General features: G+C 33.4%; 1 protein-coding gene across 2 annotated transcripts in view; it reads left to right on the top strand.

Annotated features, from left to right (window-relative positions):
* The window catches only part of SMCHD1 (structural maintenance of chromosomes flexible hinge domain containing 1), a 142,773-nt gene that overhangs the window by 97,008 nt on the left and 19,342 nt on the right, over positions 1-26,423 (top strand). For both annotated transcript variants that reach the window (XM_045527403.1, XM_045527402.1), the window contains exons 31-44: positions 1,570-1,649; positions 1,873-2,030; positions 3,739-3,854; positions 4,848-4,912; positions 12,054-12,141; positions 12,759-12,890; positions 13,985-14,137; positions 19,545-19,671; positions 19,830-19,949; positions 21,080-21,165; positions 21,752-21,874; positions 25,227-25,417; positions 25,773-25,882; positions 26,095-26,165. In XM_045527403.1, the coding sequence (XP_045383359.1) occupies positions 1,570-1,649; positions 1,873-2,030; positions 3,739-3,854; positions 4,848-4,912; positions 12,054-12,141; positions 12,759-12,890; positions 13,985-14,137; positions 19,545-19,671; positions 19,830-19,949; positions 21,080-21,165; positions 21,752-21,874; positions 25,227-25,417; positions 25,773-25,882; positions 26,095-26,165 (1,620 nt within the window). The remainder of the gene's footprint in view (positions 1-1,569; positions 1,650-1,872; positions 2,031-3,738; positions 3,855-4,847; positions 4,913-12,053; positions 12,142-12,758; positions 12,891-13,984; positions 14,138-19,544; positions 19,672-19,829; positions 19,950-21,079; positions 21,166-21,751; positions 21,875-25,226; positions 25,418-25,772; positions 25,883-26,094; positions 26,166-26,423) is intronic.

Genomic DNA, 26,423 nt, shown 5'->3' with positions numbered 1-26,423 from the left:
CCTTATCTTATGGAGAGCTACCAGAGCCTGGGCAGAGCTGCTAAAGCTATACAGGTGTTGTATTCTAGGGTAAAGCCCTTCTCTTCTGTTGTTCTTTTTGTGGGGCAGGAATGAAGAGGGCCTTGTAAAGTTTGGGGACAAATGTAGGGTTGGCTACCAGAAAGTTCAAGATTAGGTATCACCTGTTTCCATGAGTATCGAGAAGCTTCTCAGAATCTAGTACCTGGTGCAAAGTTGGAGACCCTCAAAAGAAGAAAAGCTGCCAGTCCTTGCAAAGTTGTATTTTTACACAACCCTTCTGTTGGTTTAAGGGAATTCATTGATCCCAGCCAGGTTGTTGCTACACAGCACAGAGAGAGTTCTGGGGTTATATTCAGACAGTCTTGAGTATATCCTTCCACAGATATTTTACAAATGTAATGGTAGAAAGAATTGATATTATATAAAGATGGCAGTTCTCTTCAAATTTATTAGTTCAGTCAGAATCCCAGCAGGGATTTCCCAGAACCTGACAAGTTGATCTTAAAAGTCATACAGAATATTAAAGTGCCAGGAATGGCTTGTGATACATAATAAAGTACTCAGAATCAGGGTTCTTAAGACTCTTAAACAAGAGTCTGATATTGCTCCTATATGACCTGATGTATAAGACTTCTCTGGCTTCGCAACAAGGATTTGTTAGCCAGATGGGAGAAATATTTTGAGAATGTTCAGAGACAATTGGATAGGTATAAACAGGACTTTATCCTGTCATTTCAGTTACTCCTCGTTTTTCCTTCTCCAGCTATTGTTTCTGTCTGCATGTACTGTTACTACCTACTCTTTAGGTTCTATTAAGCAGAGATGGGTGTTAGGGTTTAGGAGAGAATCTGATTTGTTGCTATTATGGTCTACAAATTTACTTTTGTTCTAAATGTTTGCTTCCAGCAGAGTTAGACAGTGATTATTTTTAGCCCCAGAATAAGGGTATGATTCTAGTTTCTAGAGAAGCATCTGTAAAAGGTGGAGAGACTCTTCTAACCAGTTATTAAGAAGTGTGGCCACTTAATCACTTGAAAGTAAAAGCCTTGGTTATCACTTGATTTTGCTGCTGTAGTATTGCAGCAAAAATTTGAGAGGCATATCCCAGTGAACATTCAGGGGAAAGATGAAATAAGAATGGAGACAGTGTTATGATCCCTTGACTAGATTATATGTGCATACAGTATATGTTTATTTTTCTAATGCCATCCCCCACACCTGCCCCAGCTTTAGAATACACCTTCAGTGTTTGTGCTACCAAACTTCATTTGATATCAGTGATCTCAAAAGAGAGAACATAGAGTTCTACAACTTAATAACGAAAATATATTAAATTCTAGTTTAATTGATCAAGATGAGTTATTATCCTTTGGATTATGTGATTACATATTACATTATTTGAACTAGCTCAAATTCAATAAGTTTAGATTTTAGAGTATGTGCAAATACAACTTTTAAAATAGGAATAGAGGCAAAGAATATTGTAATAGAAGAAAACTTGATCTCTAGAATTTTCTAATTAATCATTTTGTTTTGTTTTGTTTTTAGCTCATGCCTTCAAACCAACAGCATAAAACAGATGACAAGGGCAGGGCTAATTTGGGAGTGTTCAGTATTTTTGCCCCTAGGTAAGAACCTAAAGTTTGATAGTCATTGGTATTATAGAGATTGGTTTTTCTTATAACTTGCTGAAGGTAAGAGTAATAACCATCCTATGTAATGTTAGGCAAGAGTTGGGAGTGAATAGAAGTTGAGGTTCCTAAAAGAGTTAAACTTCATGTAAATTGTCTCAGAATTTTTAGGTTATAACTAATGTAATTTGAACCCCTCCTCTTTTTTTTTCCCCGTTAGGGGAGAACATACTATGCAGGTTAAAGCCATCTATAATAAGAGTACCATAGAAGGACCTACAATTAAGTTAATGATTCTTCCAGACCCTGAAAAACCCGTTCGTATCAATGTTAAGTATGACAAAGATGCTTCCTTTTTAGCAGGGGGTCTTTTCACTGGTGAGTATTTCATAGTATTTAAATAAATTTTAGTGATAATTTGCCTTTCATAGTAGTGGAATAAATTATTTATCCTAGGTATTCAGCATGATAAAAAATCATGCATGTAATAGCCTTCTAAATGGCAAAGAAAATACATTTGACTTAGCAGTGTCTACTCTCATCACTGTGTCCTGCATTCTTTTAATGTCAAGAGTAAACTGAAAGTTCATACATAAACTGAGAGCCTGAAGTAATTAGTTCCATTGGTGTTCGTACATTCACTGAATTTTGAAATTCTATAAAAGAAATATGAACTAAATGGTGAGAACTGTGGAGTTATGCTTCACTAAATATGTTGTGATGTTATCTTAAGCCCATCAAAACCAGGACTGTTTAGCTTAATATTAGTGGAAACACATCACATCAGCATTTATGATTTCAAATATTTCAGAACAATAAACATTCACTAAGTACCCGCTATGTTCTGGTACTTTGCTGGGCTCTTAGTTACAATAATGAATATGACAGTTTTCAGTGGGTTTAGTGTAATGTAGGAGGCAAGTGAGCAAATAATTTCAATATAGTGTGGCAGATGCTAAGTCAATAGAAATTAGTTTTTGCTTTACACAGGCAACTTTCTGAAAGACTTCTATTTTCTTAAAGGGATGAATTCCTGTAAATAGTTTTAAGTAGTGAATGAAGTACTCCCAAAATTTAGATTTAAAATGTTTTAAGAATAATTTTTAATAATTAAGTTACATACATGGCCTTTGTACTTTTTACTTACATGTATACATACCGTTTTATAGTTTATAAAGTAGACTCTGTGTACTTTGAATACAGTTTTAAATCTAGGGGAGATAAGATCTATTTCCTGTGATTAAAAAACTAACAGGTGCCAAATGAATGTTACAGATGGTTAGTATAATGGGAATGTTATATATAATGATACTTTAGTTACTGTATGCTATTGGAAATCATAAAAGAAAGTAAACATTCTATTCTTTTTTTTTTTTTTTTCTTTTTCTTTTTTTTTTGAGCTAGAGTCTCACTCTGTTGCCCTGGCTAGAGTGCCAGGGCATCAGCTTAGCTCACGGCAATCTCAAACTCCTGGGCTGAAGCAATCCTCCTGCCTCAGCCTCCCGAGTAGCTGGGACTACAGGCATGCACCACCATGCCTGGCTAATTTTTGCTATATATTTTTAGTTGTCCAGATAATTTCTTTCTATTTTTTTGGTAGAGACGGGGTCTCGCTCTTGCTCAGGTTGGTCTCGAACTCCTGAGCTCAAACGATCTACCCGCCTCGACCTCCCAGAGTGCTGGGAACATTCTATTCTTGAAATACCTAAAGCATATGGTGTCCAATTGGCCTAATTGTAAGTTGCTAAGCATACAGTCTATCCTTTCTCATCTTGCATGCTAGAACTTAAAGCATTAGCAGATTGTGAAAATAAAACAAGAGAATGTTAGGAGCAAAGATATATTTGTTAAACTTCTGGGGAAAGCCTTGATGTCCAGATTTGGCACTAGAGAATTGTCTGTTATGATTAGTAAGTTGTACAGATGAATTGTCGGGGTATCCTGGTTAAAGAAGAGTTTTATTTTCTTCTTCATCAGAATTTTATTAACATTTAAATAAGATACATGCTTTAAGACATAAAATTATTTAACTCTATCCATTAATTGAACTAGAAAGAAAATAATTTTTAAATATTTACTATAACAGATTTTATGATTACTGTTATTTCTGAAGATGACAGTATCATTAAAAGTATTAATCCAGCACGTATTTCCATGAAAATGTGGAAGCTGTCTAGCAGTGGGAATCGGCCACCAGCAACTGTAAGTCATGGAATATAAAAATACAGTGTGTGTATATTTGAGAAATGTACCCCATTCCTTGGGATTTAAAAAAATTACATCAGCATATGTTTCAAAATTATTTTATCTGGACAGTAGTACAAGACAAAAGCCATTAAATATCATGAAGGGATAACATAGAAATAAGATAACAGAGATAGGTGATTGATAGTCTAGAGGGGAAAGAGAGGGAGAATGGGGAGATGAGCTTGGACGGTCTAGAGCAGTGCTATCCAATAGAAATATCACACCTGTTATTTAACTTTTCTAGTAGCCACAGTAAAAAGGTAAAAATAAATAAATAAAATTAATTCTAATGTTGTTAACCTAATATATCAAAGTTGCCATTTCAGTATATGCTCAATATTATAACAATTGTTAAGGAAATTTTACATTCTTTTATCTTACCAAGTCTTTGAAATTTGGTGTTTTTATACCATATCTCAATTCAGACCAGACACATTTCAAGTGCTTAGTAGGCACATGTGGCTATTGGCTACCATACTGGACAGTGCATTTCTGAAATAAATCTTAAATTGTGAACTATATCTTAAAGCTTGTCACAGTGTCTTGATTTAATAATCCACTTCAGCATTTATGGTTCATTTTAGTCATCTGTTTCAGAAACTGGCTTGCTTAATTTAATAGTCTGAAAGTTTACCAGTTGAGCTACCTGAATCTTTGCTTCTTTAATTTAAACCATCAGTCCAATCAAGCTGCAATTACCTTAAAATAGTATCACCATAGAGATCTATTATGTGCCCTTTAATAGTGGGATGTCTTTCCACTGTGACCAGTCTTTCATTGTGCCTTACATGTATTACAGAGATATACACATGTGTGTGTATACTTGTTATAAACTCCAATTGTGGTCTGGATTCACACATTCAGTTCAGGAAAGTTTTCATCCTAAATATACTATGTTTAAAGTTTGTCATTTTTCCTTTCCCTCTTCTCTTTTACTCCCCTTTCTAGGCAGAAACATTTAGTTGTAATAAAATAAAAGATAATGACAAGGAAGATGGCTGCTTCTACTTCAGGTATTTCTCAAGTCATTTCACATTTTTATGCATGTTTTGTCACAAAGTAATTCAACCTTGGAGGTATTTGTGGGCTCACCAAAGGAAAAGTAATTTATGATCAAATAGAAAATGTTAGTTTCTGTAATTTTTTGTCAAAGATTTTTGGGAAAGATAATGTTTTGTTTGTTTTTAACCTTCATAAATTGGTTTGGGGAAAATTGTTGTGTTGGATATATTAGCATTTGAAACTATCAAAGTTATCAGAAGAATTTTTTTATGTTGTCAGAGTACTTTATAATTTATTATGTGAGAGATTTCTATAATTCTAAGATCTTATGAAGAAACATTAGACCAGCTTTCAACATTTATGTGACTTTGAGCATGTTGCTTCTTCATTTTGGACCTCCATTTCCAAATCAGAAAAAGATTATATCTGAAGTTTCTTTAAAAATTCTCTTTAGTTAAAAATTCTCTTCAGGCTGGGCGCAGTGGCTCACGTCTGCAGTCCTAGCACTCTGGTAGGCCAAGGCGGGAGGATCACTCAAGGTCAGGAGTTCAAGACCAGCCTGAGCAAGAGCCAGACCCCATCTCTACTAAAAATAGAAAGAAATTATCTGGACAACTAAAAACATACATAGAAAAAATTAGCCGGGCATTGTGGCACATCTTTGCAGTCCCAGCTACTCAGGAGGCTAAGGCAGGAGGATCACTTGAGCCCAGGAGTTTGAGGTTGCTGTGAGCTAAGCTGACGCCATGGCACTCTAGCCCAGGCAACAGAGCAAGACTCTGTCTCCAAAAAAAAAAAAAAAAAATTTCTCTTTAAATTATCATCAATAGGGTTAAAAGGCTTATTACGTTTGTTCAGTGCTTTTTCAGAGTAACTGGTAAAGGACCAGTTTTTATTATTTTTAAATTCTCTGTTATAAACTGATGCTTTTTGTTTAATTTTTTAAAAAAGTCCACTGAATGTGTACTTGTGTTGAGGTAATCTCACATTGCTAAAAAAGTTTCTGAATATGTTGAGTTTTGTAATTTTCTGTGACAGACCAGTAACAAAATGTTCAGGCCAGCCCCTGACCTTGGACCGCGCTTTGAATAACATTGTTTTTGGTTTTTTAGGTATGCTGAAATTATTACATGGAGCTGATTTACACATCCAAAAAGTAGCATACTGCCTTCTTTCAGTCTGTTAAATTATCTTTCAGCGTATTAAGTCTACTAAAATGTGTGAGAATTTGGCTGTTTCATTATTCCAAAATATTTACATAATTTTTTCAATTGAATCGTATTTTAACATTTGAAGGATCCATTTGAAGAAAGCTTTTAGTAAATATTTTGAAAATAATCACATGTATTTTAAAATTACAGAGGTGTTGGTTGTACAACAGTGTGAATATACTAAATGCCAGTGAATTTATACCTTAAAATGGCTAATTTTATGTTATGTGAATGTTACCTCAATAAAAAAATGTATCACCTACACTGTCAGTATAATAAAATATCTTTCTATATGTTGGATATTTTTGAATGAATGAAAATATTTGAGTTCCTAATCTGTTTGTCAGTCACTGTATTTAGGGTTTTGGATATAATCTCATTTAACAGTCTCACTCTGTCACCCCGGCTAGAGTGCCATGGTGTCAGCCTCACTCACGGCAACCTCAAACTGCTGAGCCCAAGCGATCCTCCTGCCTCAGCCTCCTGAGTAGCTAGGACTACAGGTGCACAACACCATGCCCAGCTACTTTTTCTGTTTTTAGTAGAGACAGGGTCTCACTCTTGCTCAGGCTGGTCTTGAACTCCTGACCTGAAGGGATCCTCAGGTGTCGGCCTCCCAGAGTGCTAGGATTACAGGCATGAGCCACCACACCTGGCCTCGTTTAGTTTGTTTAACCTTTTAAAAAGTGAGGTAGAAAACCCATAAAGTAGAAAAAACAAGATAAACAACTTTGTGGTTTCTCCCAAAGTGAATATCTGTGTAGTGACTACTGAAGTCAAGAAGTAAAAGATTGCCGTTATCATGGAAGCACTGCCTCGTGCCCCTCCTAGTTATTACCTCCTTCCTTCCAGCATGCTGTGCAAGTTGCACACACGGTCATGTAGATACACACGTACACAGCCACAGACTCTCTCCTGACTTGGTTTTCTTTAGAGTTCTGTCATCCAAGCACACATCCCTAAAGTCTCCAGTTTAATTGTGCCCATTTTTGAACTTTATATATATAACGTGTTCTTTTGTATATAACTTCTTTCACTTAGCATTGTGAGGTTATTATATGACATATAGCTATAAATTCATTGTCATTGCTGTATTGAAGTCCACTGTGGATACTGCCATTTTCCATTCTACCGTTAATGGCTGTTTGCATTCTCAGTTTTGGGCCATTACAAATAATGTCTGATAACATTGGTGCACATGTAGAAGTGAAATTGCTGGATCATATGTTTAGTGAAACTAAACAGAGATGTGTATGTTTAACTTTAGTAGCTGCTGCCAAACAGTTTTCCAAAGTGTTTTTACCAATTTATATTCTCATCAGCAGCGTATGAGAGTTCATATTGCTGTATATCCTTACTAACGTTGTTTTCTTTTTATTTTATTTTTTATGTATTTTTTTTTTTTTGAGACAAGATCTCTCTCCTTTTTGCCTAAGCTACTAGAGTACAGTGGCATGATTATAGCTTGCTGCAACCTCAAATTCCTGGGCTCACTCAATCCTTCTGCCTCAGCCTCCCAAGCAGCTGGGACTACAAGTGTGCACCACCATGCCCCTTTAAAAATTTTTCTTATTTTTGAAGAGATGGGGTCTTGATGTTGCCGAGGTTGGTCTTAAACCCCTGGCCTCAAGTTATCCTCCTGCCTCGGCCACCCGAAGTGCTAGGATTACCAGCATGAACTACTGCACCCAGCCCAACTTTTGGTGTCGTCAGTCTTTTTAGGTTTAGTCTTTTGGTGAATGTGTAGTGGGGTGGCATCACGCTTATTTTAATTGACATTTTCTTTTCTTCATGTATTTATTGCCATTTAGATTACCTTTTGTGAAATGCCTGTTCAAATGTCTTACCAACTTTTGTGTTGAGGTTATTTTCATATTAATTTGTTAGGAGTTCTTTATGTATTATGGAGATAAGCCCCCTTTTTAGATATCTTTGCCCACACTTTGACTTGCTTTTATACTTTCTTTATGATAATCTTGAGCAGCAGTGCTTAATTTTTATATAATGATATGTATTCAGTTTTTGTATATATTCCAAATATACTAAAAAATAACGTATACTCTGCATTTGAGGTAGTGTTCTATATTGCATTAGGTCAAACTTGCTAGTCATTTTTGTTTAATATTTCTATATCTTTATTGATTTTTTTTTTTTTGGTTTGCTCCATCTAGCAGTATGGTACATCTCCCAGTATGAATGACAGTTTGTGTATTTTTCCTAGTGTTTGCTTTACATATTTTGAGGCTTTGTTATTAAGTACATACAGACTTTTAGATTCTTCTAATATTTTCTGGCAAATTTAATCTTTTATCATTATGAAGTACTCTTTTTCTTTGGTAATGTTTTTTGCCTTACAGTCTACTTTGATAACTGTATACCAACTGTTCATATGAATGACATGCAAAAACTGTTAGTGATTATGAGGGTTAGTATTTGCATAATATATTTTTTCATTCTTTTGCTTGTATGTTTTGTAAATAGCATTATAGTTTCTTTATGATAATCTTTGTCTTCTAATTGAAAAGTTTAGGTCTTACATATAATTACCAATCCACTTGTTTTTGGATCTGCTATCTTAATATTTTTTATTTGATTCAACTGTTCTTTATTACTTTCTCTTTCCTGTTTTCTTTTTGATTTATTGTTTGTAATTGTCATTTTCTACTCCTTAGTAACCTGTTAGTTATACAGTCTTTCTACTGTTCTCTGATTTCCTTAGAGAGTATAATAACATGCATATTTGGCATACCAATATCTAGTAATAATTTGTATTTTTTTTTTACCTTCTTGAACAGTTCATGGATCTTAGAACAATTAATTCCATTTTCCTTCTCCCAGCTTACAGGCCTTTTTCTTGTGTGTGTTAAACCTACGAAGTCATTATTATTACTGCTTACGATCGATGTTCATTTAGATTTACTCATTTGTCCTTTGTGTTAATCTTTTTTTCCCTCCAAATAAAGGAAGTTGTTTCTACTTTCTGTTAATCCTGATCTCAAGGCTCTCAAGGCTTTCATCTAGTATTATTTTCCATCTGAGGAAATTCCTTTAGTATTTCTGCTGGTGATGAGTTATCTCATTATTTTTACCTGGAAATATCTGTATTCCAAATACTTGAAGGATATTTTCACTGGGTATGATATTTTAGGTTGGCAATTTCTTACAGTACTTTCAAGCCATTCTTCATTATCTCATCATTCTGTTGAGAAGTTAGCTGTCTGTCTTGTTCATTTAAAAGAAATCCTTTTCCCTTCTTTGGCTGTTTTCTGAGTTTTGCTTTCAACAGTTTTACTATGATGTGCCTGTGTGTAGATTGTTCTTTTGTATCTTGCTTGGTTTTCATAGGTTTTGAATTTTGTGGTCTTCCATTTGGAAAAATTGCCACCCATTATTTCATCAAATATGACTTTTTTCTCATTCTTTTCATCTTCTGCCACTCTTTATTATAAGCGTGTTAGTCCTTTTTGCACTGTGCCCTGTCTTAACTGTTACCCTTTTCTCTTTTCCCCATTCTTTTATCTCTCTTCATTCTAGATATTTGCTTTGAACTATCTTCAGTTAAATAATCCTCTCTTCAGCGGCATCTAATTTGCTAGTAAATCCCTCTTTGAGTTATTGAATTTTTTGTTTGGCATTTTCAGTTCTAGAACTTGCATTTAATATTTATAAAGGTTCAGTTCTCTTTTGGAATTTTTAACCTTGTATCACCCTGAGTAACAATCAGTTTATTAAAATCTGCCTAGAATTCCTTTAGCTCTTTTTTGATTGTTTCTTGCTTTCTGTTGGTTTTCATTCTCTTGCTTTTTCATATGTCTGGTTATTTTGTTGTTGTACCAGGCATTTTATTTATGAATATTTATAAAAATAATTGAATGTATAGAATGATATGTTTCCCTAGAGAGAGTTTACATTTGCTTTTGTCAATTGTCTAGGCCATTACCAGTCTGTTATCACTTCAGTCCGTTTTCAGAGGCTGAGATGATTCAAAGCTGAGTTGCATTTCCCTTCAGAGCCTGTCTGCTTTAGGTTTCCCTATACTGCTAGCATTTGCTCCCAGGAGTAAAGCAGCCTTAGATGTGAAGCTCATCTCCCAAGAGCCTCCATTCTATCTTATATTCTGCTGAGTTATTTTTTACTATAGCTTGTTAGCTCTTGACCATCTTAAAGTGTATGTTTTCTTGTATGGCTGTTTTCATCAAGAGGGGTTGGCCTGCCATTTGGAAGCAAAAGTCTTGTTTTAATTCTTCCTGTAACTTTCTTAGGAATTATCCTTTCAGAGAAAACAGCATAGAAAAAGGTTAAATAATTTTCTTCAAGATTGCAAAGATGTTACAGTGCTGGGATTTCAATTCAGATATGTGTTCAAAGCCTATGCACTTTGTATTACATTGAGCCAGTATTTTGAGAATATGAATGCTATGCCAGAGATACCTTGGGGATCATGAGCCACATTGCACATGTCAAGGTATACCATAGAACATCATTCATATTTTTTTTGTGGTAAATAAAGTGCGACCGGAACAGGCTAGTAAGTGCCTCTTCTTGGGCACTAAGTACCTTATTGATAATTTAATCCCAGTAAGTGCCTAATATGTATAAAGTTAAAATTTTATTTATTTTTCTATTCTTTATTTACATGTTTATTCATCAAGCATATATTGAGCTACCTGTACAAGCTATGCTCTCTGTTAAGAACTAGGATTCAAAAACTAATTTTAAAAAATTTCTTGCCTTTGGGTAGTTGACAGTGTCTCTGTGTACATGCAAACAAGTAAGCCACCATTCTCACTGGAAGTGATAGTAAATAGGAAGGATTTGGGGAAAGGGTTCTTGGAAAAGATTCTTAAAGAGATAGCCCTTGAACTTGATTTAGAGGCAATGAGAACCACCCACAAAAATTTCTGTGTCATTTGTTTGTTTCAGAGCCTGATCAAAGGTGTGAGTTGTAGTGAAAAGAAGTAAGCAGGTAGTTTGGCAACCTTAGTTTCAGTTTGGTTTAATCTGTAGTGTGTTGGTAAACCAGTTCTCTTGAGGAAAAAAAAAAGCCTTGATTTGTACTGTTTGCTGATTTCCGTGGTGTAAATATTCCCACCATGGCGGTTTTCAGGGTTCCAATGATTTAACAGCTGGCTCACAAAGTTCTTAAATATTTAACAGTGGGCCTGGCATGATGGCTTACACCTGTAATTCCACCATTTTGGGAGGCTGAGGCCAGACGATTGCTTGCGACCAGGAGTTTGAGACCAGCCTGGGCAACATAGAGTCTCTGTCTCTACTGAGCATTGTGGTGCACATCTGTAGTCCCAGCTACTCGGAAGCCCGAGGCAGGAGGATTGCTTGAGCCCAGGAATTCGAGGTTACAATGTGCTCTGATTATGCCACTGCATTTCGGCCTGAATGACAAAGTAAGACCTTGTCTCTAAAAAAAAAAACACACACACAGAAAAACCAAAAAATATGTAACAGTGGGCTTTTTGAGCCCATACAGGCTGGCTCCTGCACCTAAAGTTAAAATATTTAGAATAGTACTTAAATGGAAAATAAAGTCACATAGAAGATCAACAGGTCTTAATTTTGAAATACAAAACTGTCCCTTGGAAATTTATAATGTAGAAATGAAGCAAAATTTACTTGACATACAATTTAGCAGTTTTGGGGTGTTTTACTACTTTCTCACTTTATATTCTATTCTTTCCATTTTTACCATATCCAGAACCTTTGTTCTAGATGTTTTGTAAAAATGTGCAGGTAAGAGGGACCTGGATGAAACCCAATATGCAAGAAATATTTGTGGAATGAATGAAGATGAATGTAGTATTAGTTTTTCTATTCTTCTTACTCATTTACTTTTTGTGAAAGGAACAGAAATGTTGATGCTTTGGATTCCTTTGCCATTTATTTAAAAATTATCAGTAATCAATCTTATCTCTTTTTAATTTAGGGATAAAGTAATTCCTAACAAAGTGGGGACATATTGTATCCAGTTTGGTTTTATGATGGATAAAGCAAATATTCTCAACAGTGAACAGGTTTGTTTATTTTCTTTACAGTTAGCCGTACATTTTCTTGCTTAGTTTATGAATGAAATGTTTAGTTTAAAAGTGAATTAATTATTGGATTCAAAGTATAAATAATTCAACCTCTAGGAAAATTAGAATAGAATATATTTTAATTTGTTCAATAATTGGACCTGATGCAGCAGTCACTTTCCATCTCTCTTTTTATCAAAGACTCAGTAAGCATTTTAGTGTATAGCATGGTAAAGTTGCTCATGTCAACCATACACGAAAAAGCTTCAATTAATAACATTTCAGTTATTAAAAGTCCTGATAGTTAAGGTCAAGGTAGTTTTAACATACATCATCTCCATTTAATATTGTCAGTGTACTAAATTTTAAAAAATTAACTACATATTTCAGTGACCCTAAATTTGTTCTTAGTCGGTTATAAACATTCGGAAATTAATCCGACCTGGCTTTTATTTTGAATTTTAAAAGTAAATTGATTACTTTTAAGGGATTGATGGAAATAAATTTTAGAGGGTAACATTCATTTCACTTAGTATATGTCATCATTGTCTTCCCTTCCTCTTAAATACTAAAGCATCAATATATTGTTAATCAGAATGCTTCTTTTGTTTTATAAGATTATAGTTGATGTTCTGCCTAATCAGCCAGTGAAGTTAGTTCCTAAAAGTCAACCACCTACACCAGCTGTTTCTAATGTTCGTTCCGTTGCCAGTAGGACCTTGGTCAGAGATCTACATCTCAGTATCACGGTAATGTTTATTTTCTTCCAAAACTACAAAGGGTAATGAGAAAAAATTACTTTTTATTTTAGAGTGCAAAGTGGTTATTATAGAATCAGATCAATTATTCACTTTAAGGTTATATGGAAAATTTGTGCAAACGAACTAAATATTTGTAAACATCTTTGTATTTGAGTACAAAAATAGAACACATAACATTATACATAAAATGAGTACAGATATTATACCAGGAAGAACTGATTGAAAAATGCGGAAATCTACCTACTTATCCCAATACATACCTTTATTCCCCTATTTCATGTATATATTGTGAATGTATTTTAACTATGTTGATTTTTAAATGTCCAGTTCACTGAGGGGTCAGAAGAAATTAAATATTTTGAAGAAATCTGCTGTGATAACTGATCATAGTTAAGAAAATCAGAGCTCCTCAAAGCTGTTTATTACCCAGACAATAAGTAGCAACAGAGCTGCCAAAGATACTAACAAAAACATGTAAAACACAGTAGCGGGACTTCACCTATCTGGAAAATTTGGCTGGTGGGATACCTAACTAAAGTTTATTTTCTTATTTTAAACAAGTGGTTCTTCTTCCGCATACATCTTTGGGGTAAGCAGTTCCATGGAATTATTAATACTATAAGGGTCTTTAAATTCATATAAGCACCAAGTGTCTGAATCATATAGAATATTTCACACATACAAATCTATTGCTTTTCAAATGTATGCAGATGCTGAAGTTAATAAAATAATTGAAAATTATAAGGTAATGATATCTTTGTTATTAAATACTTTTTCATATCAGTAGGTGGTAAAAGTACATAAAAAGGTGAAATTTAAAAATAGGATTTCTTGTAGTTTAGAAAGTTAAGAGCCATTGTGTTAGATGGAAGTTGCTGGTTCTTTTATGATTTCTGAAACTGTTTCCTGCCTGTGGAACACTTAAACTTGGAAGTGAATTCTGCGCTTAGATTAAGAAGTAGGATAATTGAATGTTTGGGGCTCTATAAATACGTCTTATTTCTGATTTGTACATGCCCTTCTCTGAGTTTAATCCTCTAACCAGTTCTTCTGATTAGTTATTTTCCATTGTTTATTTTAAGGATGAACACAGCAATCATACTGGAATTGATTTGGTTGGCACTATTATAGCTACCATTAAAGGTTTTAATGAGGAAGATACTGATACCCCACTCTTTAACGGGAAAGTTAGAACACTTGAATTTCCCTTTGTGAATGGCTCAGCTGAAATCACGGTAAATTTTTATATTTTTTGGTAAATAAGATTTCTGTATTTAAACTATCATATTTAAATACCTTTTTTAATTCTACTGGTTTTTAGCTTTAGTGATAATATGATGTTCATGTTTTATTGAAAAACTGCCATTATGTGGATAGAAACAGAATAAAACATAGCCCAGGTGAAATTTAATTAAACAGCTTATTTTTTTCTGAAATGAAAATAGTTTTATTTGTATTAAAAAATACACAGTATAAGAAATTTCATAAATAATTTCAGTATTGTCACCTGTCAGATAATGATGATTAGCAATTTAGTATATAACATTAGAGTCTCCATATGTACACTACTATTGCCTACATACCATGTGTGTATGATTTATATACATAAACATGTTTATATTTGGATGTAAAATTTCGTTAATATAACTGTGCTTTTATAAAAATCTTTTCTTGTTTAATGTATCTGATATATTTGTTCATCAGTAAAAATAAGCCTACATCATTGTATTAATGACCACAATTTATTTGATCAGTCCTTAGTGAAAATTTAGTATCTTTCTAAAGCTTGTTTTTATCAACAGGGATTGCATAAGCCTTCTTTTACATACATTTGGTCTTTGTATCCACGGGTTCCACATTCATGGATTCAACCAACTGTACATCAAAAATATTGGGGAAAAAATTGTGTCTGTGCCAAACACATGTAGACTTTTTCTTGTCAGTATTCCCTTCAGTATTTATACATAGGGTTGTAGATAGTATTAGGTATTATAAGTAATCTAGAGTTGATTTAAGTATATAAGAGGGTATGCATAGGTTATATACAAATACTGTGCCATTTTATGTCAGGGATTTGAGCATCTTTGTATTTTGATATCAATGGGGTGTCCTGGAACCAATATCCCATGGATACTAAGAGATGACTGTAAATTCTTTTGCGTATGTTGATTATTTCTTTAAGAAATTGCTGTAAGCAGAATTTGCTGGAGGCAGGACATGCACATTTTAAGCCTTTTGATAGTTATTGCCAATTGCTCTATATTTCCACCAGAAGTTTGTATCCATCCTCCTCATATTAGCATATTAGATATGAACAGTTTTAAAAATTATAACCAGATTTCCTATTTTAAAAAATGTTCTTTGTCATTAGTAAGGTTGAACATTTTTCATCTTTGTAGAATTGTCCACTGACTTTTTTTCTTTTGGAATGTTCATTTTTTCTTAATTATATATTAAAGATATTAATGCTTTTTTGTATATAAATACTTTTTCCTGAATTTTTTCAGATGTTTACCTTTGTTTATATTGGAGGGGCAGAATATATTCACAATACTATCTTTAATATTCTTACACCTTTAATCTTTGATATGTCTGGATTTTATTGACCCTTTTCAAATTCATTAACTGACTTTCTTGGTATCTTCATTGAATAATTCTTTCTGTACTAATGAATTTGAAATGTTAACTTTTCTTATATTTTTGTTGTTCATTTTGTATCTGATGCATTGATAATATCACATTGTTTTAATAACAGGCTTATAAACTGAGAGTCTGCCAGCTGCATCTGGCCTAAAGACTTGTCAAGTTGCCCATTAAGTGTAGTGGTCCATGCTTGTAATCCCAGCACTTTGGGAGGCTGAGGTGGGAGGATTGCTTGAGGCCAGGAGTTTGAGACAAGTCTGAGCAAGAGCGAGACCCATCTCTACCCCCCAAAAAAGGGGGTGTGTGTGGTGGCATGCACCTGTAGTGCAAGCTACATGGGAGGCTGTGGTGGGAGGATTGCCCAAGCCCAGAAGCTCAAGGTTACAGTAAGCTATAATTGTGCCACGGCACTCTAGCCTGGGCAACAGAGTGGGATCTTGGGCTCTATTTAACCCATTAACTGTATTTAACTGATGATAGTTTTGAGCCCAGGGCCTCGTGAAGCATATATAACTCATGTCTCTTTACCTTGGGAGCCACAACAACTATTTTTCAAGTTGCATATAACTCACGTGCAGAAAACAATAACAATTTTTTATTAGATTAGAAAGGATTGTTTTATTTTTGAAGTTTTTCTATTTTCATAATAAAACACTGTGACCCCAAGGAAAAAAATTTTTTTTCTAGTGTAGCAGTCAGTGTGTTAAAAAATAAAAAACAACAGCAAAAAAACAAACGAGACTTGTCAGTTAGTCTGGCAATGACTGACCAATATAGCATTTTTATTTTAATTAGTTTCCAACATTTAAAGTTCTGGGGTTTTTACATTTAAAAAAATCTGCATTTCTTATTTATTTGGAGAAATCTAAAGATCTGGCAACACTGGGCAAGGATTCTCTAATGGCAGCCTTATGTGGGGACTAAGCAGTGTCTGCTCCTCTCAGTGCATGTTTTGCAGTCACCTGCATCCATGCCACTTCTTTTCATTTCTTGGCATTGAGGACAAGTGTCAAGTGCCACTTATGTTCACACTTGTTCTTTTATTTTTATTATAGTGGAGAATAAAGTGAAATTTTCTCATACCCTAAATTAGGTAATGAAGGCACATATAGAATACACCTAGCCCCCTTTTCCTATTGACTATTTTCCTATGTCCTATTTTCTTGGCGCCCCCTGTAGTCATTTGAAATTGCTAAGCCTGCTGTATATGCTTCTGAGGTTAAGGCAGTGATTTGGCAGTTCCTCAGCAGCCGCATGTAAAATCTACTCTTCGAGTCATTCGTATAAATTTCCTCTTACCACTAGAGGTCCCTAATACCTCACTGGATAAGTAGAAAACTCTGAAGTTCCTGCCCCGTATACTGATTTCATGTATCTTGAGCAGGGATCTATAATCTGATTTTTAACAAGCAGGAGATTCTTATCATTAGGGAAGTTAAGGAAACACTGGCCCAGAGCACAACCAGTATTTGTAAATGTTCCACATTATTTCTTTGTTTAATTTAAATTTGTAATTGCTCAAATTATAAATGTGTGTGATTCAAATTTTCTGCGTTATTTGCTGACATGATCTGGAAATTTCTGAAGTAGGTGTCTTAAGTTTCATTCTGATATGGATTTGTCCATTTCTCATATGCCAGATTACCATTTCTGCTTGGATTCAGTTTTGACTCTTAATTTCTCTTCATTTCTATTATTCTGTTTATTCTTTTTTCTTGCTAGCTGCACATCAGGGATTACAAACTATAAAACTTGGAGATAAGAGAGGCCTCTCTAAATATGTCATAATGGAAAAGATTATATTTAGTTACATTAAAAGTTAAACTTTATGTACTGTAAGCATATCTTAAACATAATTAAAAGAACAGTGACAATGTGTTGATAATTGTTGACACTGGGTGATGCATACATAGAGGTTTATTCTATAATAGAAAAAGAAAAAAAATTTAAAGGTAGTAGTCTAAATATAGTCATACATCACTTAAGGACAAGGATATGTTCTGAGAAATGCATCATTAGGTGATTTTATTGTTGTGCAGACATCATAAGTTGTGCTTACACAAACCAAGCTGATATAGCCTACTCTACACCTAGGCTATATTGTGTAACCTGTTTCTCCTAGGCTACAAACCTGTATAGTATATAACTGTACTGAATATTGTAGGTGACATAATGGTAACTATTTGTGTATCTAAAAATAGAAAAGGTACAGTAAAAATACAGTATTATAATTTTATGGGACCACCATCCTATATGCAGTCCACCTTTGACAGAAGCATAACTATATGTATATACATATAATACAGGATTGATACAGTGAACATATTTTTAAAACCTCCTAGCCAAGGCAGGAGGATCATTTGAGGTCAGGAGTTCAAGACCAGCCTGAGCAAGAGCAAGACCCCAACTCTACAAAAAATAGAAAAATTAGCCAGGTGCCATGGCAGATGCCTATAGCCTAAGGCAGGAGGATCACTTGAGCCCAGGAGTTTGAGGTTACAGTGAGCTATGATGATGCCACTGCACAGAGTGAGACTCTGTCTCAACAAAACAAAACAAAAACCTCCTAAAGAACTCTTGCAATCAATAAGAAACAAAAAAAAAAAGTAAAAAAAAAAAAGGCAAAGAATATGAGCAGGCAATTAATGGAAGAGAAAATATAAATGATCTGTAAATATAAGAAGCATGACCTAAGTACCACTCTGGGAGATGCTAGTTAAAGCAATAATGACTGGTTGTTTTTCAGTCCATCTTTTTAGGAAAAAATACATGATATTAAGTGTTGGCTGGCAGCAGGGGAATTGGGTACTCATGTACTGCTGGTGAGAGGATAAATTGATACAGCTTTTTTTGAAAGGAAACTTGATACTTACCTATTAGAATAAACTTTTAACTAGTCATTATGTTTCTCGTTATTTATCCTAGAAAACACATTTACAAAGAAACATGAAAGATATATCCTTTGCTGTGTTATGGATAATTGTTTAACATTTCAAACATAATAAATGTTGTTCACCACCCGGTGAATGGGTATTACAGTGTAGTGTATCTGTACTGTGCATACATTTTTAAAACTGGTGTTTATACAATTCACATGAATTGATCAACAAATTAAATTGAGAGCTGAAAGTAAGTTGCTAAAGTATAAAGTATGTTACTTTTAAAATACAAACTTTTTTCTTTATATTTGTTTACATTTATGTAAATCCATTGAAAATAGCTTTCACAAACTGGGACTGGGAATTGTTTTAATGGTGGGCTTGTATTCTATATTCTTTGGAAAAAAGAATTGTTAGCTATAATTTATAATTATATTTTATGGTTTGACCTACAGTGTCATATCGGTTTAGATTTTTAAAAATTAACTTGTCTGTGTTGTTGTAGTCTAAAACAAAGTAGCTAGTATCTGTTGTTTCCTGTAAAACTGAAAAAATCATTTGGAGTAAAAATATATTTGCATTATTTATATGCTATGGTTCTAATCTAAAGTATTTCACAAGGGTTTTGGGGGCATTGATGAAAAAATGAAAAATCTTTAGAGCTTTTCAAGATCTCTTGTTCTGTCACCTGGGACTGCTGGGTCTACTTCCATAGTAACAGCTGTAACTTAAACTCAGCATTGGGCTTTGTGATTATAAACTTTCATACTGCTTCAGTTTAAAGGTTAGAATCAAGAAGATTTTGCAGGTCGAGATATAAGTAGCCACTGATATTTCTAGTGTGGAGGAAAGGATAATTTTTCTTCCAATTCTCTATTACATATAATTTTTGCATAAGCTGTTGGTAAGATTATTTGGCTGTCAAACCAATACCAAAAGGTAAAAAGTTTTAAGTCTTAGGTGGTGGTGATGAAATATTAAGGATTGGCCTATGCCTTTTGCCTTGAAAATTCACTACTTATTTGAAAACAGAGCATGCATAATGAAATATGTAACATTTATGGATTGAAAAATATCTTTTTAAATCTGTTTTTTTCTTTCTGCTTTTTTATTTATACAGAGTCTAGTGCTGGCAGAAAACAGTCCTGGAAGAGATAGTACTGAATATTTTATTATATTTGAGCCTCGGCTACCACTTTTATCAAGAACATTAGAACCATATATCCTACCATTTATGTTTTATAATGGTAAGTTTCTAGGAAAATAAACGGTTAAACTGTTAGTGGTACTTTAGATAACTTTGTTTGCTTTTCATTAATGTGTTTGTTATCTAATTGTGTTATGACATGTTTTGGAAAAGTCAAAGTTTTTAAAAGGTTTAAATTATCTGTATTTTTTTACTTAGATGTTAAGAAGCAGCAACAAATGGCAGCACTTACAAAAGAAAAGGACCAATTATCTAAATCTATTTTTGCATATAGAGGTTTATTTGAAGCCAATCAACAGCTTCTTGATGAAATGAAACGTAAGTTATTTTGTATTCAAAGGCATTGTAAAATTATTCTTCAGGGAGTGGTGAGGCAGAAGGTAAAGACCATGATACACAAACATGTATCTGCTTTCCTGGACTGCAGGTAAAATTCAGAACACTGAAGAAAGGTAGTAATGATGGCTTATGTTATTTGTCATTTGATAGTTTTTAAGATGAGGTATTCTTGATTTTAAATAAATTTTATTTTGCTTACCTACAAAAATTTGAGATTTTCTATTAGAAATCTGAATCTGTGGAAGATTTAAGGCTTACTGACATAATAATGTTTATCTCTAGCTCCAGTTTCTGGCAAAAGATATTGGATGACATTATCACTGAGGGAGTAATGGGTAATATAATTGTTTATTTGGCTCATGGACTGTGTGTACTTTACTAAAAATATCTGTAGTATGTCACACCATGGAGATATAGGGCAGCACACAGTGATACTGAAACATGTAACTTATTCTTCAGTCAGTCCATAGAATGTTTGCTAAAATTTCTAGTAATGTTTATATGCGGTTAAAAGACAAGGCATTGTTGAGCTGTGCTCTATCATCTTTTACCTTTTCATTTGTCAGAGTTTTTGCTATGGTTTTTGGTTTTGTGTTAGCTACATGGTTAAAATTTTGATCAGCTAACTGACAAATATTTAGTACTTGCCACAGAGTACTCAGATTTATATATCTGTACAAGATCAAGGATATTTATAGTATATTAGGAACTAAATCTAGTAATCAGATAATATGTCATTTGTGCAACACTAAACATTGTTTCCATAACGTCTTCATTGGTTCCAAGAATAACCTTGTACAGTTATCTATAAATTATATGTAGTCATGAGAATAAAGATTAAATAACATATCCAGGATTACTAGGAGTTTACAGTGTGATATCATAATATCTCCCTTGCGTGTATTAATTTTCTTTCTCATTTTTGTATATTTGAATTGAGTCTTAAGATTTATAGTTTAATTTTGAATTTGTAAATTAGTCAACTGTCAATTTTCATTTTAGCATCAGGCGTTAAAAGGAAAAAAAGAAAAATAATTAAAAATATTTTTTGAAATCTATATTTTGGGGGCTATCAGAAATTAATGCAGTTTTTTTGTTTTTAATTTTAGGCCAAGTTGAAGAAGCAAGATTAAAAGAGGCCCAGTTGCGAAATGAGCTACAAGTACATAATATTGACATTCCTACAACACAACAGGTACAATTTCCAAGTGACATGAAAGATTTTTTTATTGAATTCTATTCTACAATTTTTTTTATCATTCATGTTTTATTAGGAATTCTTTGGGCAGTGTTGTTTTAGAGATAGAAAGACATGTATTATAGTGTAGTCACTTACTAGACATTTAAAGGGCAAAATAGGTTCTCTTTTCAAATAAATTGCAGTTTGTATTTTTAATGTAATAATACCAACAAATGTAGTTATAATACACCAGCTCAAGTATTCAGTTGAAGAGGTTGCATAACCAGTATACATGATGGTAAACAAAATAAGAGAAAGTAATAGAAAGCAATGTAGATTTTTTTCTAAACTTATATTCTTCTATATGTGTAATTCAGTTTCAAAGAGAAGTCCTATTATAGGTAGTGTATTTCTTAACTAAGATTTAAAAAAATCAATGAAGTGAGAGCTTTATATTATTATAACCATAGTTTTTTTAAGTGATGTTTATTTATTCATGTTCTTGAGTTATCCAAATTATTGATTTTTGTCTGCTGTCATTATGGGCTGCCTGGTACAAGAATAATTGGCCTTGTAGGTAATTTTTGTTTATAAATTACAGATGCCACACATTGAAGCACTTTTGAAAAGAAAGCTATCAGAACAGGATGAACTAAAGAAAAAACCTAGAAGATCATGTACTCTTCCAAACTATACTAAAGGCACTGGAGATATTTTGGGAAAGGTTTGTGTTTAAGCCTTTTAAGAGGCAGTGTACTTTATTATCTTGTTTTATTTTGTTTAAAATGTGTTGTCTAAATGTGACATAATAAGAGTGTCAGCTCCTTTGTAAATTTTTTCCAATACATTACCTGCTCTCATTACCATAATTGGGATTTGGCAGAGTTTAAAACTGAAATTTATAATACTGCTATTGAAGGCTGTGGCAGAAGTTGATAACATGTCTTAGTTCAAGGCTTGTTGTCTACTTAGAGATGCTTTCATGTCGTACAGCTTTATAGGGAGCCAGCACCTTTATAGGTGACTGAAGGGAGACAACAGAAGAGAGAAAAATATCAGAATTCTTCTGGGTTCTGAGTCTAATGTTAGACAGTGAATTATTTAAGAAAAAGCAACAACAAACAAACAACTTACTACATTATTTGCTGCTGAGGGAAAATGCCATTCTTCTTTCTCTGTTGCCGTCCTTGTCCTCTGTTTTTACTTATGTTAAATGAGTTGTATTTTCATTTTGTCCTGCCATTATTCAATGGTGAACATTCTATTTTATATTTTTTCTGGATCAAAATTCTGTTAATATTTGCAATTATCAGTAAGTTCTTTAGCTAAGTTTCACTTCTTCTCTGTACATCTTTTATAATGTGCATTTTCCCTATGACATCTTCGGTTTTTAATCGTGTTAAGGTTTGTGGTATATGTGTATGTTTTACCTGTTAACTTTTCCACTTAATATACATCTCATCTTAATTGCTTTTACCCTTATTTTAAAGTTAAACTGAAACCGAGGTATATAGATTAAATAACTTGCTCAAGGTTGCACAGCTAGGAAGTGGCAAAGCCAGGACTCAAACCCCAGGCAGTCTGACTGCATAGTCTGTGCTTATTGCTTATGTATTAATACATCATTCTACTTTCATATCCACTGTATGAACTCTTTGTTGTATTTCCCATTTTTACATGAGGAAATTGAAGTTCACAGAACTTCAATAACTTGCTAAAATATAGTTAGAGGCAGAGCTTAGATGCAAATCAAGGTCTCTATGACTCCAAAGTCCATGGTAGTTTTTTTATATACTGAACCGCACGCTGAAAATAGGAGGTGATATGTCGCAATGTTTACTACCCAAACCCTATTACATTATTACCCAAACCCCAGATCTGCAAATTGAAAAATTAAGGGTATAAATTCATAAGTTAGAAAACAGTATGTTAATATGTAATGGGTTTTTTGTTGTTGTTGTTTTCTTTTTATTTCTGGATATTATAGGGGTACAGATGTTTAGGTTTTGTATGTTGCCCTTGCCCCCTGCCGCCCGAGTCAGAGCTTGAAGCGTGTCCATCCCCCAGATGGTGCGCATTGCACTCACTATGTATGTATATACCCATCCCTTCCTCCCCGCACCCATCTGCCCGACGCCCAATAAATGTTATTCCTATATGTGCATTTAGGTGTTGATCAGTGAAACCAATTTGATGGTGAGTACATGTGGTGCTTATTTTTCCATTCTTGGGATACTTTACTTAGTAGAATGGGTTCCAGCTCTATCCAGGAAAATACAACAGGTGCTATATTACCATTGTTTCTTAAAGCTCAGTAGTACTCCATGGTATACATATACCACATTTTATTAATCCACTCATTTATTGATGGGCACTTGGGCTGTTTCTGCATCTTTGCAATTGTGAATTGTGCTGCTATAAACGTTCGAGTGTAAATGTCTTTTTTATAGAATGTCTTTTGTTTTTTTGGGTAGATGCCCAGTAATGGGATTGCTGGATCATTAAAATGTGGAAACCAGACTATCTATAGTTATCTACATGCTTAGACTTGGGACTTCTTTTTTCTAAAAATTGGTTCTGAGGATTGTTCAGAACCAATTTTTAGAAAAAAGAAGTCCCATTAATCTAAGCATGTAGATAACTATAGATAGTCTGGTTTCCACATTTTAATGATCCATCCGATAGAAAATTCTTACACAATATGTAAGATTTTTACCAACATATAAAATAAATTTTAGCAAGAGAAATATTTTTAAGTCTATTGTTTAAATATTTCTAATTACATATCTTGAAAATCTGGGGAAATCTTTGATATTTCATTTGGTATAGTTTCTCCTCTGTCTCTTGAGAAGTACAGATTCTATCTTAACCAGTAAGAGAAAACTTTTCAGTCCCACGAAATCATCCTTAATCTTCTCCCTTGCTTCCTTTATAAAAAATTCTTCCTGGCATTTATCCTAAAACTAGAATAAGTAATCATGGAACTATGGTAGGAACAAGGGGACATTTTCCCCCCAAACCTTACAATGTATTTAGTTTTAACATCATGAATACCTCAATTAACTTGGATATTTTAGTCTTTTCCTCCTCAGTTCCAAATATCTTGAAATGCCCATCCCTAAATGAGGAGGAATTTACAGCAGTTTTAAGATTTTTTTATTCAGTTAGACATAAATATCATTAATATGCCGTTCTAAATAGATTTAACTTCAATATTATAGTATTTCTTTCAGAAAACATATCTTAATATCACAAATAAGAATTGCTTCCTCTGCTTACCTATGATTTTCCTCTAGTAATTCTTCCTACATTGGCTAGAACATTTTTTTCATCTTCACTTACATGTCTTATTGCTAGGGTAGGTTTGTGCTACCAGACCAGGTAAGAGTAAAGGGTAGATAAGACCATACCAGCATGATGAGTGAGGTTTTGATACTGGCCGCAGTATTCCAACCTAGGTGGACTTTGAGCAGGAGTGTTGGTGACTGAAGGAAGGATTTGTAAATAGGAGTGTAATTATTTATCCTAAGCTCCAAAGAAATGTTCCTATAAGCAGAAACAGAAGAAACAATTCTCATTTGTGACATTTAGATTTGTTTTCTGAAAGATACACTATAATACTGGAGTAAATTATCTACTTGGAAGGGAGGGGTACATTAACTATAACTGTATTTTATGTTTAATTGAATCTTAAAACTGCAATGATTTCATGTATAATTATTTAAATATACTTTATGGTCATTTTACTAATAAGGCATGTCCCATTTATAGAGATACTAAAATGTGAAAAAAACATATCTTCAATTGGCTGGTAAAATTCCTAAATATTTTTACTTGCCTATTTACACATTTACTGGAATTTAATCTTGAAAATTTTTTCAGCATGTAATAGCCAAATAGACAATTTAATATATTCAAGTCAATAAGTTTTCACAACTTGAGAATTTATTTTTAATTCATGTTAGTGTTTCAGAAAAGTGTTTTTGTTATTTAGACTTGGGCTTTTAAAGTATTTATCAAATTTTTATGTATGTATTTTTTAATTTTTTACTTAATTTTATTAAAATGGATTATAGATTGCACATCTAGCACAAATCGAAGATGATAGAGCTGCAATGGTTATTTCCTGGCATCTGGCAAGTGACATGGACTGTGTAGTCACCCTGACCACTGATGCTGCACGTCGTATCTATGATGAAACCCAAGGTCGTCAGCAAGTGTTGCCCCTTGATTCTATTTATAAGAAGACTCTTCCAGATTGGAAAAGGTTAGAAAAAATGAACAGATGAAGTTATATCATTGGCATCCTTGTTTAGGACCAGGTTTAGAGGCTGCTTTTCTACTTTCCTTGTCAAACTAAACTACATTTGGCTTATATTGTTAGTACAAACTAATTGAAGGTAGCAGTAAGATACAATCAAGCAGATATTTTTATATGGTAAATATTGTTTTTGTTTCTAAGAGCATAATAGCTAATCATTTAGGAGTAGCACTTGTGAATTTGGGAGTTGATTATATGATCAGAATGATATACAGTATATTCATATGTTTTTCATATTTTTTAAAATTAAAAGGTTGTATGTGCTTTGTTTAATACCTTTTTAAAATTTCTTCTCATTTAGACCTCTACCTCATTTCCGAAATGGAAAATTGCATTTTAAGCCCATTGGAGATCCAGTCTTTGCTCGAGATTTGTTAACGTTTCCAGATAATATAGAACATTGTGAAACAGGTAAAGGATATTATGGTGGCTTTATTTTGTAGAGGTGTTGCATTTGTGATACAGATTTACAAATTATTGATTATGAAAGTTAATGTTCTTAATGCAGCTTATAAGTGATATTTTATATTAGCATTATTTATCAAAGAAAGATTTGCAGTGTGTTAAATTTTAATATGACCAAAGAAAATACCACAACTTTCAAAAATTTTTTTTTTTTTAAGTATTTGGTATGCTGTTAGGAGACACAATTATTTTGGATAATCTGGATGCAGCCAATCATTATAGAAAAGAGGTATGTATTTGATTTCATTTTTAATTTATAGGCTCCAGTTCTCACACGTATTTCAAAAATTTAATATATTAAAGCCATATATAGAAATCATTCCTTTTGATAATACATGTACAGGATGACTAAGTAGCCCTGTCAAAACCAACGTAAATCCTGCAAATCAATAAGCAACCTAAAATTAGGCAAAATACATGAATGAATAGGCCAAAATGCAAATTAAAATGAGATATGTTTGTGGGCTATGAAATTGTTTAAGACTCA

Source organism: Lemur catta, chromosome 16 (assembly GCF_020740605.2).
Source record: "Lemur catta isolate mLemCat1 chromosome 16, mLemCat1.pri, whole genome shotgun sequence".
Lineage (NCBI taxonomy): Eukaryota > Metazoa > Chordata > Mammalia > Primates > Lemuridae > Lemur > Lemur catta.
This window is presented reverse-complemented; position numbering and strand designations above follow the sequence as displayed.